The sequence below is a fragment of the Monodelphis domestica genome, chromosome 4, assembly GCF_027887165.1.
Source record: "Monodelphis domestica isolate mMonDom1 chromosome 4, mMonDom1.pri, whole genome shotgun sequence".
NCBI lineage: Eukaryota > Metazoa > Chordata > Mammalia > Didelphimorphia > Didelphidae > Monodelphis > Monodelphis domestica.
The window spans coordinates 434,515,157-434,535,475 of NC_077230.1; the positions used below are offsets into that span (position 1 = coordinate 434,515,157).

The 20,319-nt window shown below is 36.9% G+C and overlaps 2 protein-coding genes across 5 annotated transcripts in view; one reads left to right on the top strand and one right to left on the bottom strand.

The window, feature by feature from the left end:
- LOC100023417 (zinc finger protein 420-like) overlaps nucleotides 1-20,319 on the top strand; it is a 621,149-nt gene that overhangs the window by 344,137 nt on the left and 256,693 nt on the right. The gene's annotated exons all lie outside the window — the stretch shown is intronic.
- LOC100032838 (zinc finger protein 850-like) overlaps nucleotides 9,237-20,319 on the bottom strand; it is a 29,545-nt gene continuing 18,462 nt past the window's right edge. Inside the window, exon 4 of the mRNA XM_056825663.1 lies at nucleotides 9,237-19,782. Coding sequence (XP_056681641.1) covers nucleotides 17,018-19,782 — 2,765 coding nt within the window. The 3' untranslated portion in view covers nucleotides 9,237-17,017. The remainder of the gene's footprint in view (nucleotides 19,783-20,319) is intronic.

Below are 20,319 nucleotides of genomic sequence, written 5' to 3' on the forward strand. Positions count from 1 at the left end.
TTTCTGGAGGTACGAACCTCCAAGAAAGGCCCATCATCTTGAGACTCCTTTTCCCTGATTAGGGCTTTAGGATTTCTACCTGGCTCAGAGGAAGCTGGAGTTTTCTCTCTTTTCTCTCATCCTTAATATCTTCCCTCTATTGTAAATAATCTACCATAAATTCCATTTATCTTAGTAATTCATTTTGGGATTTAGAAATTAAATCCCTGGTGACCACCAATTAAATATCCAAGTCTAACCATGAAAAATTTAACAGGCTGGAGAGAGGGGGAAGCAAGAAGAGAAGGAAGAAGAAAGAAGTCGAGGATGGATGTCTATATACTTGAATAGAAAGGGGTAGCTTCAGATGTTCTAACTCAACTTTTGGGGCATGTTCAACACCCAGTAGCCTATTATTCAGACAAACTAGACCCAATAGCTGCTGGAGCACCACCATGCCTTAGAGTAGTAGCTGCCATGGCTTTAATAGTAACCAAGTCTTCCAATCTGGTATTGGGATGCCCTCTGACCATAATGTACCCATATGAGAACAAGGTATTGTTACACAGGCATTTGCTGACAAAAGGATAACTAGGTAAGAGATAACCCTATTAAATAATGAACATATCACACTAATACACTGTGGAGTTCTTAATCCTGCAACCTTTCTCCCTGAATTACCAATTTCCAGAGAACCTTTACACAAATGTACATCTTCAGTGTCCATTGCTGATAAACCTCATAATGATTTACTGGACACCCATTTGGATAATTTAGATTTAATATTATTTACAGATGTTTCTTCATTTATGAGGGATGGTATACACTATAAAGGAGCTGCAGTATTTACCAAATTTGATACTCACTGGTCAGCTTCCTTACCCTCAAATATAAGCTCACAGGGTACAGAACTCACAGCTCTGAAAGAGGCCTGTATCATTGCAAAGGATAAAAGTGTCACAATTTACACAGACTCCCACTATGCCTTTGGCATATGTCATGCTATTGGTATGCTATGGCTTCAGAGGGGATTCTTAACATCAGCTGGAAAATGTATTGCCAATTCAAACCTTATTACTGAACTTCTTTCTGCCATCCAACTCCCCTAAGCTATATAGGTGTCATTCACTGCTCTGCACATACAAGTGGCACTGACCCTGTCTCCAGGGGCAATGTCCAAGCATATATTGCAGCCAAACTAACAGTCTTAGAAGGCCCTGAATTAATTAGGTCTCTTACAATTACTGATGGTTTGGATCTCTCCCTTTCTTATAATGGCAAGGAAGAGGTAATATGGAAGCATAGATTTAAAGCAAAACAGATAAATGGAGTATGTGTATCATCAGATGGCAAACTCTTGCTCCTTAGAGCTTTCTATAACCAGACTTGTCACTCCATTCATAAACATGGTCACTTTGGCACTCAAGGCATTGTAGACTCTGTTAAAAGAGTATGGATAGCTCCTGGAATAACTACAATTGCCTCCAAAGTATGTGCAGCTTGTCCTACCTGCCAGGCCTTTAATCAAAATGCCTTTCTAGGAAAAGCCTTTGGTGGATGTTTGCTTACACACCATTTCAGCACCTACAAATTGATTATTTCTATGCCAAAAGCCGGACAGTATAAATTTTGTCTGGTCATAGTAGATCAACTAACCAGGTGGCCTGAAGCATTTCCTATTGCTCATGCCACAGTGGCTTTTGTTGCCAAAGTCCTGTAGAAGGAAATCATTCCTCACTTTGACCTGCCAGCACATATTGACTCGAATAAAGGAACTCATTTTACTGATTCAGTCTTATCTCACATTTATTCATGTTTGGGGATAACTCCTAAATTTCATACACCATATCATCCCCAGAGTTGAATAAATGAATAAAGAACTTAATTGTTTGGCAAACTGCACAGAGATTCATTTAAAATGGCCCTGAATTCTACCTCTGGTCCTATTTAATCTCAGAAGCAGACCCAGAGGTGATTTACACATCTTGCCATTTGAGATGCTATTTGGACATCCACCTATTCAAGCAAAACTGTTTACCCATGCCTATAACTCATTGTTAGGAGGGGACACAAACATTACTATATATATCAGACAATTATAAACAAAACTGTGAGAATTCCACAACTCTGGAGCTGCTGTTCAAGCAGGCCTCATAGATTTCTCACTTTATGATTTAAACCCAGGTGATGGTGTGTAAAAGAATTTCAAATTTACTGGGGTCAACTGAACCTGCTAATGATGGACCATTCCAGGTCCTACTAACTATATCAATAGCCATAAAAATCGGAGAGACTCATGGATTCACTGTAGCCATGTAAAATGGCTTTTTTTTCAATTTGTTAGATAGTTTATCTTTCAAACTCAAAGGTCCACTTAAGGGACCTATATATGATACATATAGTACAGGAAAATAGGAAAGTATTATATTGTGGTTTTGCTCCTGAAACAAGCTAGATCACTGCTCCTTCTTGCAGAAGGGCAAATTTAGGTCAAAGATAAATGTCTTCATTAATCAGCAGTAAAATACATTGCTACCATATGACTTTTTATCTTGTTCAATGGACATACAGAACAAAATGTCAACCTGAGTTACTTCACAAAACCTGCAAGTGTATTTACAGAGTGAATAAGTTACATATATCACATCTGAATAAAAGTGTTTCTGATGTGCAACAGGTTTACACGCTGTAAACCTCAAAATTTCTCAGACTTATGAATGTTAGGGGTTTCCCCCATTGGGGAATATTCTACTTAAAAAAATTCCCTAGCAGATGGTGAGAACTCTACTTGAGTGTGGGGGCTCCTTGCCTTGGGAATATCCCTACTCCACCCTACTTAGGACTGCTTTAGGACACAGAGCTCCTTGAGAACAATGAAAAGTACTTTGATCCATGCTCATGGAAGGGACAGGAAGTTCTTTCAGTCCTGACTGTTTTAGAATTGATACAATGGGATACTAAGTACCTATAAAGGTGGGGCAACTTGTAAACTACTTAAACCTAAAAGGGTGATAACTTATTCAGAGGTTTTTTCTAATGAAATTTGTCGACACAGCAGCATTTTTTTCCTGACTTACTAAAGAGATTAAAACTACGCAGCTGTGAATTCAAAATGGGCGGTCCTTTATAAACATCTACAGTGATTGGTAGATGTAAGGACTTAGGGGAGGTGACAGAGAAGATTTTTCCCTTAAAAATAAGAGCTTAGGGAAGAGCTGGGTAGTCATTCTGAAACATTCAGATTAGAGAGACTCATTCTGAGGAGACTGATTCTGAAACATTCAGATGGAGGAGGGAACTGTTGAAAGCAGCTGAGATTCTGCTGGATTGGTGTCATTAGAAATCCTTACTTAGACAGATCTTATGGTGAGTTATAAAAAACTGACTGATTTCTCTTTTTAAGACTCAGGTCTAGGCCATATTGGCTTGAGGCCCTTCATACTTATTCCTTTCTTACTCTCTCTCTCTTTCTTTGATTACTCATTGTATTGTTAATTAAAATCTCTATAAAATCCAATTGACTTGGGTATTTGTATAATTGGGAATATTTCCCTGGCGACCACCTTATATTTGATTTTAAAACCCAAGACACTGTAGTGAAACATATTTCTAAGCCAAATTTACTCACCCTCTCTTATATATATCACAATTTATATCTTCCACTATTTTAGTCACTACAGTTTAAGACCTCAACCATTTTAAATCTCACAACGCCCACATTTTAACACTGGACAGCATTAATTATGAGAGGGGAACTTATAAGAATGGGTTTATATATATATATATATATATATATTACAAATAAAATATTCATCTGTTGATGAATAATTGCTTGCACTGATTGTATTTGACTATTGATTGTGATTAGACATCTTTATTGCTGGACTTGTACTATTTTGTTGCACTTTATTTGGTTGATCCTTTTATTTGCACAAATTGCATTGTAGGGCAACAAATATACTACCTCAAAGAAGAAAATCTGAATTAGTGACCTGTATTAACCTGATGTGCCTTTTTAACAATTTTTGCCTTTTCTAATTTATTTTTGGTATTTTCTTGAATGTATTATTGCTTTATCTACCTCATTTGCACACACACTGGGGATTGTAGTAAGTCAAAGAGGAAATGAATGTTATTTAAAAAAAAAACTAGTCTCTATACTTTAACCTCTTTAATTATGAAATATACATATTTTAACATTTTGTTTTCTTCCTAAAGGCAGTATTTGATTTTTTTTCTCTTCTTTTCTCATTTTTTGCCTTGAAACATGTTACTAGTATTGAAATGTTTTTTTTTAAACTATTTTTACTTTTTGCAATAGAATAGAATTTTTGCAATTGCTAAGATGTCCATTTAGCTAGTATATAAAAGCATACCCAAAAAGCTTTGGACTATGGCAACCTGCCACTGGTTATTTAAGTATTATGAGATTTCTGCTCGATGACTATGTCTACTCCAAAGGAAAAATGGACCACAAAGAAGCACAGAACTTGACTTGCAAAGTGCAAAATGAGCACAAAAAGGTAAAAGAAACCACGACAATTCTATGGGGATTGATGTTTTTATGCACAAAAAGCAGAATGACTTGATCATGTATTAGCCTCAAGGTTGTGGCTGTTTAACATGTGTTACATGCAGGATTTCGTTGTACCGCACTCTGTATCAAGCATGTAACATTAATTGTTCTGACTCCATTATCCTGAAAAAGCAAAGAAAAGGGTTGAACTGGGGAATTCTATTTCCTATTTGTCTCAAGATCTAGTCTCGTTTTCTATTTTCTCTAATGATGTGACAACTTACTGTAGTCCAGGCTGCTAAATTTGGTTAGTAACATTGTTGTTGCATGTTTATGGGACATGGATCCCTACAAGAACCTGATGAGTTGTGATATTCTTTTTCTTCTCTTTTCTCCTTCCCAGAAAATTTTCAAGTTCTTTTATATTTAATATTTCATATAGGTTATTTTTAAAAATTACTTTCATGTTTATGATATCTGAATCATATGCCTTATGACTCGACCATGTATCCCTGTGTAATTCCTATGTGTATCACTGTATCCTCCTTAGGGGAGATGTATTAAAATTTTCCTCAGTGTGGGTACTATGTTATTGTCATGAATTTTGACTTGAATTTGAGCCTAATTTAGAACAAGAGACTACCACCTAGAATCTAGAAGTCATGAAAATGTCTTCAGAGACCATACACTGCACCAAAGATCCAAAGCATACTTTTAGATATGGCAAATTTGATCTTTGGGGAGATTGAAATGCTTTTGTTTTGAATGTACACTTATGTCAAAGGCGACTGCCGCCTAATTGGATTTTTGTCAATGCACCTATTTTGGTTTTGTTCCTTTTTTATTTTCCTCTTATCCCATTATTGTAATTTCCCTTGGAAAAAAACAGTAATATTTGTATATACCTATAGTCCAAATTGTAAGTAATGTTTTCATGATACCTTGGGAAGACAGGTGTCCCAAAGGATCACAGGGGAATATGTATTGATTGGAATCTTGAACCCTGGGGTCTATATTTCCCACAATGCCCTTTTGCTTTTCCTATTTGTGCATCATTTAGGTTGATTTGAGTTTAAATTCTGTTTCCACTGTCCATGGTCTCTCTCTCCCCTGGAAGCTCTCTCTGGCTAGATTGGAGTGGAGCTAGGTGTGGAGCTAGGCGTGGCTGGGCTTTTTCTCTGGATTTACTTTTCCCTTTGATCTAAGTTGATTTTTAATAAATAGTATTAAAATAATACTTGGAATATTGAATATTAATTTTAATCTGTACAATTGGCTATATATGAAAGGAGAAAATAAAGTAGTCTGAATAGGTGAAGTAGGTTGGAGAAAAAAGTACAATTGAAGAAGAATAAACAGATTAATCCATTCCTGTTATTTCTTTAAGTAAACTGACCCAGTCCCCTCAGAAGGTCAAGCAGCTTATGCATGTGGGAGGCTAGAATCCAAGAAACCTTGGGCTGAGAAAGGAAGGTCAGGAAACAAAAGAACATCAGAACAAAAAAAGAGGTCAGGATTGTGGCATTTAAAAGAGTGGATGCCATAAACTGTAAGAGTTAAAATGGTTGAGGTTGTAACTGTAGTGAGTAAAATAGTGGAAGATATAAATTATAGTAGATATAAGAGTGGGTGAGTAAATTGTGACTGCAGAATATATGTTTTTCACCACAGTGTCTTGTTTTAAATCAAATATTTAAGGTGGTCACCAGGGAAATATTCCCAATTATGAATATACCCAAGTCCACTGGGTTTTATAGAGAATTTAATTAATAATAAAATGAGGAATCAAAGAAAGAGAGAGAGAGGGAAAAAGGAAATAAATGAGAAAAGAATAGGCAGGCCCAGGCAGTCCTGGCCAACCCAGGCCTAAGTCCTAAAAGAAAAGATCAGTCAGTCCTAATCACTCACCGTAAGATGTGTTCAAGCGAGGATTCAGGGGGACAGAGTCTCCCCAGAGGGAGTTCCAGCCAGAGTCAGCCTCCCTTGAGAGACCTCCTTAGAGATTGTCCTTCAAGAGATTCCTTCTCAAGGGATTGCTTTTCAACAGGCTGTCTTTTTCTTCTATAGGGGGTTTTCTCCTATGTCACCTCCCCTAAGTTCTTCCATCTACCAATCACAGCAGACGTTTGCCAAAGGACAGCCCATTCCGAATTCACAGCTGAGTAGATTAATCCTTTTAGTAATCCACACCTGAGTAGGTTAGAATCTCTGAGTAAGTTTCTCACCATTTTGTCCTGGCAAGTTTACAAGTTGCCTGACCTTTAATAGGTACTTAGCACCCCTTTGTATTAATTCTAAAAATAGGCATGGCTTAAGTATGGGTATAAGTATTTTTCATTGTTCAGCAAGGAGTTTTCTCCCCTAAAGCAGTCTTAAGTATGGGTGGAGTAGAGGTCTTCCCATTTTTGATCTAAGTAGAGTTCTCACATTTTAGATCTAAGTAGCTTCACTGTTTAAAATGGGGAATAGTCCCAATAGGGAATTGTCCCAATAAAAAATTCCCCAATTTTTAACATTTCACAATTTCACAAGTCTGAGAAATTTCAAGATTCACAGGATGGAATGCAAGGTAACACATAGCTAACTAGGGATAAGTGATTAAGTACACATGAAAGTTAACCTCTGAGTGATCAGAATGTTACTCACTTATCACTGATTACACACCCACACACAAACACACACCCACACACCTGTTTGTGATAAGGCTTGCTTCACTGACAAATAAGAACCTGTATAATGTAACATATAAACTATCCTACAATGTTAGTCTGATGAAGCTTCCATAAATAACAGTTTCAATAATTGAATTTCTGGGGATATGGACTCACTTTATGAAGTGCCTCACCTAAAAAACTGAAGAGATGTGCTTAAATATCCTTGTTTCCTTGTCAGCTAAAAGAACAAGTGAAATTCTTATCCCCTTCACCATTATAATAAATCTCTGATTAGAACAAATGTAATTATCACAAGGAGGAGTAATTAGGACTTTGTTCATGTGGTTGAAATGTTTCATTGTGTAGCATTTAGAATTTTACCAATAAAGAATGTATGGCTATTTCTTCAAGAACAATATGGTTTTTCAATGGAAGCATGAAATTTACATAAGCAAAAAACATCTCCTTTACCAACGTCCTAGAGGGACTAGAGGGTGTTCTGCCTCTTGCTTATAAAGGGAGTTGTGTCTTGTTTCTCTTTAGCCTGATAACTCTGTCTGTTTCCACTTTTAAAGGCCTTTTTCTCTTGTGTCACTTCCCATACATTTTACATCTACCAATCACAGCTGAAGTTCCACTCCAAGACTGCTCACTCTTTCACATGTGGGTCACAGACCTCCCACTCATTGTATGAAATGGGTGTTCATACCTTTTTTGTGGTTAAAATCCAAAATGGGTAGAATATCTTGTACTATGTTTACACTTTGGGGATTAAAATCTAAAAAATAGACAGGGGATTACAATTTAATCTTCACAAACAAGGAAGAGCTAAGTACCTTCATTCTTACAATCAGGGGAGAGCCAAATACAATCTTCACAATTCTCCCCCTTGATGATCATTGGGAGACTAATTTCCCCATTGATCATTTAACAGAATCATCTTGTACCCCTAAAAACTTCTATCTACAAATATATGCAATATTTCACTTTCTAAGAGGAAATTACAATAGATAGAGATAAGAGGGAAATAGAAGAGAAAGCAAAACCAAAGTTTTGCTAGGCACATTGTCAAAAAGCTAAATTAGGGGACAGTCCCCTTTGGTAAAAAAGTTTACATTTATAATAAATGTTCAATCTCCTTTTGTTCAATCAATTGCACCCAAAAATTCATTCTGGATCTTCTTGATGCAGTGTAGGTTTCTCTTTCATTGAAGAGTTCATTCTTTGGGTTCAAGGAGTTACCAAACTTCTTTCCTTGAAATTCTTAAAAAAAAAATTTAAATCTTGGATTTTTTTTTAATAAAAATACAATACAATCCCCACCTGAAGGTGTTCACCAACACCCAGATCAACTCAAAGTGGTTGAGTTATAGGTGTATGAGTCAATTATCAAAAGAATCCAAAAACATACAAGAAAAATAGAGGAAAAATTTAAGCTTTGGAGAGAAATAAAAAAGTCAAAATCAGAATCAAAATATCAAAAACTATGTATATAAAATTTCTGAATTAAAAAAGAATAAATTCATAACAGGCCCTGGTATTAGGGTCTAATTAAAGTAATTTTTATCCCATAAGTCTGGAGAAAAGAAGACAATAATATTTCACTTACCCATTTGCAGCCAAGACTAGAGGAAGTTTCTATACTATGAGAGAGAAAAGGGACTAGATTTTTGTGTGTGGTAGGGAAGTGTCATTCCTTAGTTTGATATTTCATCACTACTCAGGGATAAGGGAGCCAAACTGGCCAATTCTTAGGTAGTTTCACAGATAGTATTTTACAAAGAGTGTAGTTCAAGGAGGCCTCTGTCTTAACATATGTCAAGTGCTGCAACCTTGAGTCTCACAGTAGGTTCAAGTCTTTTCATACTGGCATAGAAGTTCATCAATCCCACTTGGATTGGTTTCTTTCTTTTCTTTTTTGACCTGTGTGCTCAATTTATTTGGCACTATTCAAGTTAAATCTGTGCTTCTACAGCACAATGTAGATAAAATCTGTGCTCCTGTTTTTATCTTATTCCCTAGAAGCAGATACAATTATAAATCACAGTCCCATAACATTTATCAATAAATGGCAAGTTTCCATAGTCTAAAGCTTTTGAGGCATGTATTTTTATTATAAGAAAATAGATATCTTAGGTTATTGCCCAAATCAATAATAGTTAAAAGAAAATCTTTTCAATACAATTACATGTGCTTCAAACACAAAAATGAGAGAAAGAAAAAAAATACTGTAGGACACAAAGTGCAATAAAATAGTATAGATTCATCAATAGGGAAGTCTTTTAATCAATACTTAAATACAATCAATATAATCAATTATTCATTATCAATAGAAGGTATAATCAGTAACGGAGGTACTGTATTAAAAAATCCATTTCTTCTTCTATGCTACTATTTAGAGGGAAGACAAAATTGAAAAGCATTAATTAATATCAACAAAATCAATAGAGACTAAGGGGCACCACCTTCTGCCCCACATGGAAGGGCAGTAGCACCCTTACTATTTCTTGGAGGAATTCCACTTATGTTATATTGTTGTTGGGTCATTTGTGTAATAGTTAAAATTTGGGGAAACTGAGGCAGGTAGAAATTAGTTTCTCTCTGTTAGAGGTTTTATATTTTTAGAGGTTTATTGGAGATTAAAATATAAAGAAAATACAAAATAAGAAAGCACATGTCTAGGTGGGCCAAGAGGCCCAATTCAACCTCACCTACATGATGAAAAGACCCGTCTTGTCCGAAGCGGAACTAGGAAAGAGAGGCACAGAAGCCTTTACAACCAAGTTAAATACCCCATCTCGCTCTCGGCCCAGGTGAGGTTACAAGGCATTTTGGAAAGTGAGCAAGGACTTCTAGGGAATGGAGTCCAGAGTTCAAATCTCCATTTTTACATAGCCCTGTGTGATCATTTGAAAAAAAAAATAGTTTTTTTTTTCCCAAAGGATCATGAAAACATAATCAATTTAAAGATTACAATAATTTGAGGATAAGAGAAAAAAAAGAACAAAACCAATAATTGCTGGACGCATTGACAAAAAGCCAGTTAGGGGGAAGTCCCCTTTGGCATGAAAGTATACATACAAATAAATGTTCAATCAACTACACCCAAAGTTCAATTTAGATTTATTTTGTGCAGCTTGTGATCTGGAAGTATCTTCATGGTGTCTTCTATAACAGTTCAGTTTCTGGTTTCAGAGAGGTAGCATCTTACTTTACTTGAAATTCTTCTTAAAAGGAATTTAAACTTTGCAATTTAAAATAATGATTTTTTTTTTTACATTTCCCCATGTTGTGGGTGATTGAAAAACACAGGACCACTCAGGGATGCATGGCTGAGGTAGAGGTATATGAATCAATTGAGAAGAGAAATTAAAAAGATATCAGAAAAATCCAAATACAAAAGAAAATATTGGATAAAATATAGACTATCAAAGTCTTATGTGTAAAAATTCTAAGTAAAGGAAAAATATATCTCTAACAGGTCCTTGAATCAGGGCCTAATTAAAATGATCTAAGCAATGATGCATTTATACTATGAAAGTCAGAAAAGGGACCAGGTTATAGGAGCCAAGGTTTGGGGATACTCGCCTGTGAGTATTTTTAGAGTAAGTGTGGACACAAAGGAAAGCCTATGTTTAACAATGTTAAACACAGTAACCTCGAATCTTCACACTAGGTTCAAATCCTTAGTATTGGCTTAAAAGTGCATCAATCCATTCTGGATTGGCTTATCGTTGGCCCTAAGCAATGGTTCTTTTGTGTACATCTTGTCCTGGAATCAGACAGAAACATTAATCATAGTCCCACAATTATCAACAAATGGCAGGTTCCCATAGTCTAAAGCTGTTTGGGTACATGTATTAATAATACAGTAAGTATATATATTTAAACTAATATTATTGTAGAATAAAAATTAATATTGAATGTATGTACCTTAAGTACATAGAAATGAGAAAAGGGAAAAAAATAAAACATTTTAATAAAAGAAAAATAATAATAAAATAAGGAAAAGAGAAAAAGGAAAAAAGAAAAAATAAATTCAGGAATTCAATGTGTTAGAAATAAAATAAAACAGTTCCACTTGTCAATAGGTAGTTATCTCCAATGCATATATAAGATACAGTCAATCAGTCTCAATAGAAGATCCTCTCTTTACATGTGAGCAATGAATCCAAGAGTCCTTTTCTCCAACCTTTATAGATGTTGGAGTAGTTAACAATATTTGGAATGGTCCTTCCCAGGAAGGCTGAGTTGCTCCTCTATGCTGGAAGTTCTTTATATACACATTGTCTCCTGGGTTCAGGTAATGAAGTGAGAAGTCTAGTGATCCAGCTTGTCCTGCAGCTCTGGATTCATGGAGTTCACAGTTTGTGCTGTAATTCCTGTATATAGGAAGCAATAGTAGTATCTCCCACTAATAGTGATGTATATGCTGGGGAGAAAGGCTTAGCCTGTATAGGTGGATGTCCAAAAAGCATTTCAAATGGTAAGATGTGTAGGTCTCCTCTAGGCCTGCTTCTAAGATAAAATAGGCCCAGAGGGAGAATTTCAGGCCATTTTAAATAGGTCTCAGTGCATAATTTCCCAATCATAGTTTTAAGTTCTTTGTTCATCCTCTCAACTTAGCCTGAACTCTGGGGATGATATGGAACATGGAATTTGGGAGTTATCCCCAAGAAAGAATATATCTGATTTAAAACAGAATCAGTAAAACAACTTCCCCTATCGGAATCAATATGTGCTGGCGGGCCAAAGCAAGGAATAATTTCTTTAAAAAGCACCTTAGCAACAAAAGCCGCTGTGGCTTGGGTCGCAGGAAATGCTTCCGGCCATCTGGTCAGTTGGTTTACTATGAACAGACAAAATTTATATTGTCCAGCCTTTGGCATGGACAGGTGCTCAAAAGGTGTGTAATCCAGAGGGAGCCCACCAAAGACTTTTCCACAAAAGGCATGTTGCTTATATGCCTTGCAGGTAGAGCAAGCTGAACAAACTTTAGAGGCTGTGGTAGTTATACCGGGGGCTATCCATACTCTTCTAACAGAGTCCACGATGCCCTGGGCACCAAAGTGGCCATTATTATGAACAGATTGGCAAATTTAGTGATAGAAACTTCTAGGGAGCAGGGGTTTTCCTTCAGGTGACACTCATACTCCATTGACCTGTTTTGCTTTGAATTTTTGTTTCCATTTTTCCACTTCCTTTTCATTATACGAAAGTGGTAAATTTAAGTCATCAGTGGTTGTTAATGTTAAAAGTAATTCAGGCCCTTCTATGGCTGCTAGCTTTGCAGTAGCATCTGCTCGGTAATTTTCCATAGACACAGGATCAGTGCCACCTGTATGGGAAGAGCAATGAACTACAGCTAGGGCTTCAGGCACCTGAAGAGCAGAAAGGACTTCATTAATAATTACTCCATTAGCTATAGATTTTCCAGCTGAGGTTAAAAATCCTCTCTGGAGCCATAGCATTCCAACTGAGTGACAAATGGGAAAAGCATATTTAGAATCTGTATAAATTGTTGCCTTTTTACCCTTGGCAATTATACAGGCATGTTTGAGAGGTATGAGTTCCTCCCCTTGAGCACTAATGTTAGAGGGCAGCGAAGATGACCACTCAGTGGCAAATTCTGTGACTACAGCAGCTCCACTGTATCATATGCCATCCCTCCTGAAAGAAGAACCATCAGTAAATAAGATAAGGTCTGAGTTTTTTAAGGGAGTGTCCAAGAGATCATCCAGAGGCTTTTCTGCCATGGACACTAGTGTTTCACAACTGTTTAATGGTTCTCCTGAAGTTGGCAAATCTGGAAGCAAGGTGGCAGGATTAAGGGTTGTACAGCATTTTAGAGTAAAATTTTCATTGTTTAGCAAGGTTATTTCATACCTTGTAATTCGTTGATCAGAAAATGCCTGTGTTCTCTATCATAGCAACAATGCTTCTACCTCATGTGGACAACTGTAATAGTTAAAATTTGGGGAAACTGAGGCAGGTAGAAATTAGTTTCTTTCTGGTAGAGGTTTTATATTTTTAGAGGTTTATTGAGAATTAAAATATAAAGAAAATACAAAATAAGAAAGCACGTGTCTAGGTGGGCCAAGAGCCCCAATTCAACCTCACCTACATGATAAAAATACCCGTCTGCTCTGAAGCGGAAGTAGGATAGAGGCCTAGAAGCTCCAGCTTCCTCTGAGGATGTCCCCTAAGTAATCATTAGTTCATATTTCCAGAGACAAGGTGGATTTGGACACCTCAAATCCTTCATTATTCCTGCAAAAAAATTACTTTTTTATTTAATGGGAGACCTGGGGGTCTGCAGACAATACATATGTAGGGATTAATCAGCCCATAGTGAAAGGAAGTAGAAACCATTGAGACAGGAAGGGAGGTAGGAAAAGGAGATAAAAGGATTGCTAACAGTTAGGGCTGGCAATTGCTGAGAAATTGACTGCTGAAAGTGAGCTAGATTGGTGGTTGGCTTTTAGTTGATGGAATATAAAGGTGGACCTGAACTTCCTGAGAAGGCCTTTTGACCTTTTCTGGGTTGGGAGGTGACCAGCCTTCTTTACAGATCTAATTGGCATTGGATTAAACACTGATTGGGTTGGGACTTTGTGTGGTGGTTATTAGTGGCAGTTATAGGTAGATATAGGTAGTTTTAGGTAGTAATTATAGGTACTTATAGGATAACTAGTATAGACATTAGAAAATTTTCTTTCTCTCCCACTTTTCTGTATTTCTCTCCTTTACTATATTCATTCTACTCTATTCTTTTACAGTCTATATTTTAATTAAACTACATTATTAATTGTTAAAATCTACTAGAAGTTTTCTTTCTCTGGCTTAAAGGGATAATGAGCTTATAACTCTACTATGTTCTCATTAAAACTTGTTATTAAAAGCTGCTCCTTTATTTTGTCAAAACTCCTACTTTAACCCTTATATTACTTCATCGGAAGGGTTGGACTTCTGCTCAGACCCAGAAATCAACCAACTGCATCATGAGCCTGAGTCCTTGGAGAGAAGGGACTGAACAGTGGGGACCAGGTTCCCAACCCTTCCACAACTTCCCTATGCACTTATTTTATTTCTTTGGTAAAGATCTATATGTGACAGAAGGGAAAAAGGAAAAAAAGTAAGTGCCAATTAACAAGGGAATGGCTAAAATAACTGTAATAGATAAATGCCCCCCCCCCAAATAGTGAGGAAGAATAACCATTAGTAATTTTTGCTCCTCTGTGGGATAGTCTATGAGTTTGTGCCTTCCCTAGGGACATTGATGCTTATCTCCAGCTATGTATAGTCAAGTATGAACTCAAGGGGAAGCCTTTCCTGTAATCATTCCCTTTACACACCTTCATTCCAGAAAGAATATTGGTCAGTACTGATGATACAACTCTTCTCCATGAGGTGAAATTTTATGAGTCCTTTGGAATTATTTGTGATCATTGTATTGTTAAGAATATCTCAATTCACAATAATTTTGTTCCAATTATTCCAATGTGCAATGTTCTCATGGTATCACAAAATTCAGTCTGCATCATTTCTCAAATCTTTCCAGGTTTTTCTGAGCTCCTCCTTGTCCTCATTAATTATAAAACATTGGTATTCAATCACAATCACATTCCACCATTTACTCAGTCATTCCCAACTGATGATCTCCCTCTTACTTTTCAATTCTATCATCACCACAAAAAGAGCAGCTTTGAGTGCTTCTTTAAAATACATATGTATATATGTCCTCTTCTTTTTATTTCTTAATGCCCATTTAACTTAGTTCCAAACTACTCCCTACAAAAGGGTTGAATCAGTTCACCAGTCCTCCAATATTCCATTAGTATCTCAGTTTTCCCACATCTCCAACTTTTGTTACTTTCCTTTTCTGCTAAAATACCCAAACTAATAGATATGGGGTGATCCCTCAGACTTATTATAATTAACATTTGCCTTAATAATCACCATCACTCTCCTCCTGAGGAAAACATAAAACTTCAGTATATTCATGAGGTTTTTGTGTACTATGAATCTTCTGATATGATATAAGAGATATGATCTCTGGCTAAAAGCCTTCCTACAGGATATCCATCTGGAACTGATCTGGGCAGAAGACATTTTCTCTGAACAAGGTCTGAACTCTCCAATTCAATGTCTTTCTTCATTCATGACAGAAATAAGATTTCTATCCAACTCAAAGGGAATTCTCAATGGGAATAAGAGATGATCAGTCCGAAGGCCTTTCCATATTCATGATATTTCTAAAGGCTCTCTCTAGTGTGGATCCTCTTATGTCAAAAAAGCTAAGAGTGCCAACTTGAAGATCAGTCTCACTCATGAGGTCTCTCTCCAGGAAAGATTTTCTGACATGAAGCAACTGTGGAGCTTTATGGGTAAGCCTATCCAAATTAATGACAGTTATAAAGTTTCTCTACAATGTGGATGATCTGATGTGCAGGAAGAGATACCTTTCATGGAAAATCCTTTCAACATTCTATACATTCAAAATGTAAATAGGAGAATTTGTGGGGATTTAGAAAATGTCAAAGAACAATCCCTTTAACTACTATTGGGGGGGGGGAAGGGAGAGAGAGAGAGAGAGAGAGAGAGAAAGAGAGAGACAATGAGAGAATTAATTCAAATTGTTCTGGTTCAAGCTGAGCCAAGCAGTAGAAAAAGGGAGCCAAGGCCTGAGCCTAAGGGAGAGAGAGTCAGTCTTTATCACTAAACACAGGATTGTCTCCAAGTAAGCTACAGTCCTCCACAGAATCTCCTGAACTGAGTTCAGAATATCTCACTCAATCACGAACTGAATTCCAATGCAAAACTGAATTACCTGAACTGACTTCTCCTTTGAAAGAAATTTTCTCTTATGTCACCTCCCTTAAATTTTCAACTCTACTAATGACAATAGACACTTCCCCCCCCCCCCCAGGACTGCCCATTCTTAGTTTTCACCACTCTTTAGTTTTCATCTTCTCTGGTTAGATAAAATCTTCTGAGTACTTCACACCTCTGTGTTAAGCTTGACTTTTGTAAGTTACTTGCCCTTTTTATGATTAATTTAACCTTTACAGTACTTAACACCTTTTTGTATTAGATCTAAAAATAGACCACCTAGCTTAAGGTTTCAGCTTTAGTATAAGGTATGAGTTGGGGACTTTCATTGTTCAATTAGGAGTTTACAACTCTATTTTCCCCTAAGGCACTGTCTGAGTAGGGTGCAGTAATTTTAAAAGTTCCCAATATATTCCTGATTAAGTATCTCCATTGTTACAAGAGGGGGATAGCTTAACCAAAACTTCTAAAGTACAGTCTGAGTAAATTTTAAGATTCACAGTATATGAGAGTCTAAGAAAAGGCCATTTATTTAAAGGCTGTAAAGTTTTGTCCTACGGGGAGAAAGATGGAGGGTGGGGTAATCTTGTCTTGATGGGAGCTTGATGGGGGAGGCGGAGAAAGAGTGGAGACCAGGTTTACTAACTTAATTATTAATAACTATTATCTTGAGAATAGCACTAATTTTTCAATCCACACAAAAATGTTTCTCTCCAGTGTGAATCCTCTGATGTTGAGCAAGAGAGAGCCTCTCTGTTAAAGTCTTTCCACACTGTTTACATAAATAAGGATTCTCTCCAATGTGGATTCTCTGCTGTGCAACAAGAGAGCGCCTCTCTGTTAATGTCTTTCCACACTGTTTACATTCTTAAGGTTTCTCTCCTGTGTGGATTCTCTGATGTTTAGAAAAAGAGTTCCTATGTGTGAAAGCCTTTCCACATTGTTTACATTCATGAGGTTTCTCTCAAGTGTGGTTTCTCTGATGCGCAACAAGAGAGTGCCTGTCTGTGCGAGTCTTTCCACACTGTTTACATTCTTAAGGTTTTTCTCTAGTGTGGATTTTCTGATGTCTACCGAGCTGGAAATTATCTGTAAAAGCTTTTCCACACTGTTTACATTCATAAGGTTTCTCTCCAGTGTGGATTCTCTGATGTTTAGTAAAAGAGTTCCTATGTGAGAAAGCCTTTCCACACTGTTTACATTCATAAGGTTTCTCTCCAGTGTGGATTCTCTGATGTATAGCAAGATGGATCCTTTGTCTGAAAGCTTTTCCACAGTGATTACATTCATATGGTTTTTCGCCAGTGTGGATTCTCTGATGTGCAACGATAGTGCGCTTCGATGTAAAAGCCTTTCCACAGTGTTTACATTCATAAGTTTTCTCTCCAGTGTGGATTCTCTGATGTTTAGTAAAAGAGTCCCTATGTGTGAAAGCTTTTCCACATTGTTCACATTCATAAGGTTTCACTCCTGTGTGGATTCTCTGGTGCTCAAGAAGAGAGTGCTTCTCTGTGAGAGTCTTTCCACACTGTTTACATTCATAAGGTTTCTCTCCACTGTGGATTCTCTGATGTCTAGTAAAATTGTTCTTTCGTCTGAAAGCTTTTCCACAGTGATTACATTTATATGGTTTTTCACCAGTGTGGATTCTCTGATGTGCAACAAGAGAGCGACTCGATGTTAAAGTCTTTCCACAGTGTTTACATTCATAAGTTTTCTCTCCAGTGTGGATTCTCTGATGTCTAACGAGATGGGAACTATCTCTGAAAGCTTTTCCACACTGTTTACATTCATAAGGTTTCTCTCCAGTGTGGATTCTCTGATGTTTAGTAAAAGAGTTCCTATATGTGAAAGTCTTTCCACAGTGTTTACATTCATAAGGTTTCTCTCCAGTGTGGATCCTCTGATGTGTAGCAAGATGGATCCTTTGTCTGAAAGCTTTTCCACAGTGATTACATTTATATGGTTTTTCACCCGTGTGGATTCTCTGATGTGCAATAAGAGAGCGTCTCTCCGTAAAAGTCTTTCCACAGTGTTTACATTCATAAGGTTTTTCTCCAGTGTGGATTCTCTGATGTTTAGTAAAAGAGTCCCTATGTGTGAAAGCTTTTCCACATTGTTCACATTCATAAGGTTTCTCTCCAGTGTGGATTCTCTGATGCGCAACAAGAGAGCTCCTGTCTGTGAGAGTCTTTCCACAGTGTTTACATTCATAAGGTTTCTCTCCACTGTGGATTCTCTGATGTCTAACGAGCTGGGAACTATCTTTGAAAGCTTTTTCACACTGTTTACATTCATAAGGTTTCTCTCCAGTGTGGATTCTCTGATGTTTAGCAAAAGAGTTCCCATGTGTGAAAGCCTTTCCACACTGTTTACATTCATAAGGTTTCTCTCCAGTGTGGATTCTCTGATGCGCAACAAGAGAGCTCTTCTGTGATAAAGTCTTTCCACAGTGTTTACATTCATAAGGTTTCTTTCCAGCATGCAATCTCTGATGTGCAACAAGACTGTTCTTCTTTCTGAAAGACTTTCCACCATCTTTACCTTCATGGGGTTTTTCTCCAGTGTGGATTCTCTGATGTTCAACAAGATGAGAACTGTTGGTAAAAGGTTTACCACAGTCAAAACATTCATAGGGTTTCTCTCTAGTGTGAATTCTCTGATGCCTAACAAGATGGGAAATATCTACGAAAGCTTTTCCACACTGTATACACTCATAAGGTTTCTCTCCAGTGTGGATACTCTGATGTTTAACAAGAGTGGAACTAGTTGTGAAAGCTTTTCCACAGTGATTACATTCATAAGGTTTCTCTCCAGTGTGGATTCTCTGATGTTTAGTAAGAGAGTCCTTCTGTGTGAAAGCCTTTCCACACTGTTTACATTCATAAGATTTCTCTCCAGTGTGAATTCTCTGATGTGTAGCAAGATAGTTCCTCCATCTGAAAGCCTTTCCACAGTGATTACATTTATATGGTTTTTCTCCAGTGTGGATTCTATGATGTGCAATGAGAGAGCTTCTCTCTGTTAATGTCTTTCCACAGTGTTTACATTTATAAGATTTTTCTCTAGCATGGAAACTCTGACATGCAACAAGACTGTTCCTCTGTCTGAAAGTCTTTCCACCATCTTTACATTCATGGGGTTTTTCTCTAGTGTGGATTCTCTGATGTTCTATAAGAGAGCCCATCTCTGTGAAAGAGTTTCCACATTTTTTACATTCCTCAGGTTTTTCTACACTGTGGATTCTCTGATGAGAAGCAAGATGATCCCTCTCAGTAAAAATCTTTCCACATTGCTTACATTCATAAGGTTTCTCTCCACAGTGGATTATTTGATGTACAGCACTCTCAGAGTTCTGACTGGGAGGTCTCCTACCTTTATTACTCACACAAACCATCTTTACATATTTACTTTTTGGATGTTTAATGAGTTCTAAATGCCAGCCAAAGCCCATTCTCCCTAGGTTGCCTTTATACATGGGCATTTCAGGAGATTTTCCAGAGGACTGAATAAGACCTTCTTCAGGAAAGCATTTGCTGGATTTACTATCCTGAGAACACTCATCCTCCGAGGTCAATTTTGTATATTGATTTGGCACTGAATATCGGCTGAATTTCTCTGCAGTTTCATCAAATTCACAGTCACTCTTTGGATTTTTATTTACTTTCATATTAGAGTCACAGATTTCTCTCAAAATGAAGTCGCAGGGAACCTCAGTCATGAATCTTTGAGGACCACATACTTCAACACAATGGCTCAATTTTTCAAACATCTCCTTCACTTCAAAATAAATCTTTGCCTCTGAAGAAAACAAATAATGATATTAACACAGGAGGAAGAAGGGGACACACACATACACATAGAAATATATGTTCTTTCTTCTGATGGCAGAAAGTCAATAATTTTTATTCTATTTCCACAAGCAAAAAGGAGTTTTGAAACTTAAACAAGCAGAACCTGTATTTGCATACACTATTTGGTCATATCTGCAAGAAAGATAATTTTAGAAATACTTTCATATACAATAACAATGAAACCTCACAAAGGACCTGTGACATAGGAGGGTATAAGATCCTTATCATACTTTGCAACACATATAGAATTATCTTTACTCATGAATGGAGGAATGACCTGATCAACTTCCTGGCAGCTAGACTACAACACAAGCCCTGTGTATGAGCAAGCATTGTCCACAGTCTTTCTTCATTATCCTTTCTATCTTTCTTAAAAAGCAATGCTTTGATTATTCTCAAGTTTTGTGAATCTCAGGTAACCTTCCAGATACTCTGTTCTAATCATTTTAGATGCACTATCACATTGTCATTCTGGTAAATTTTA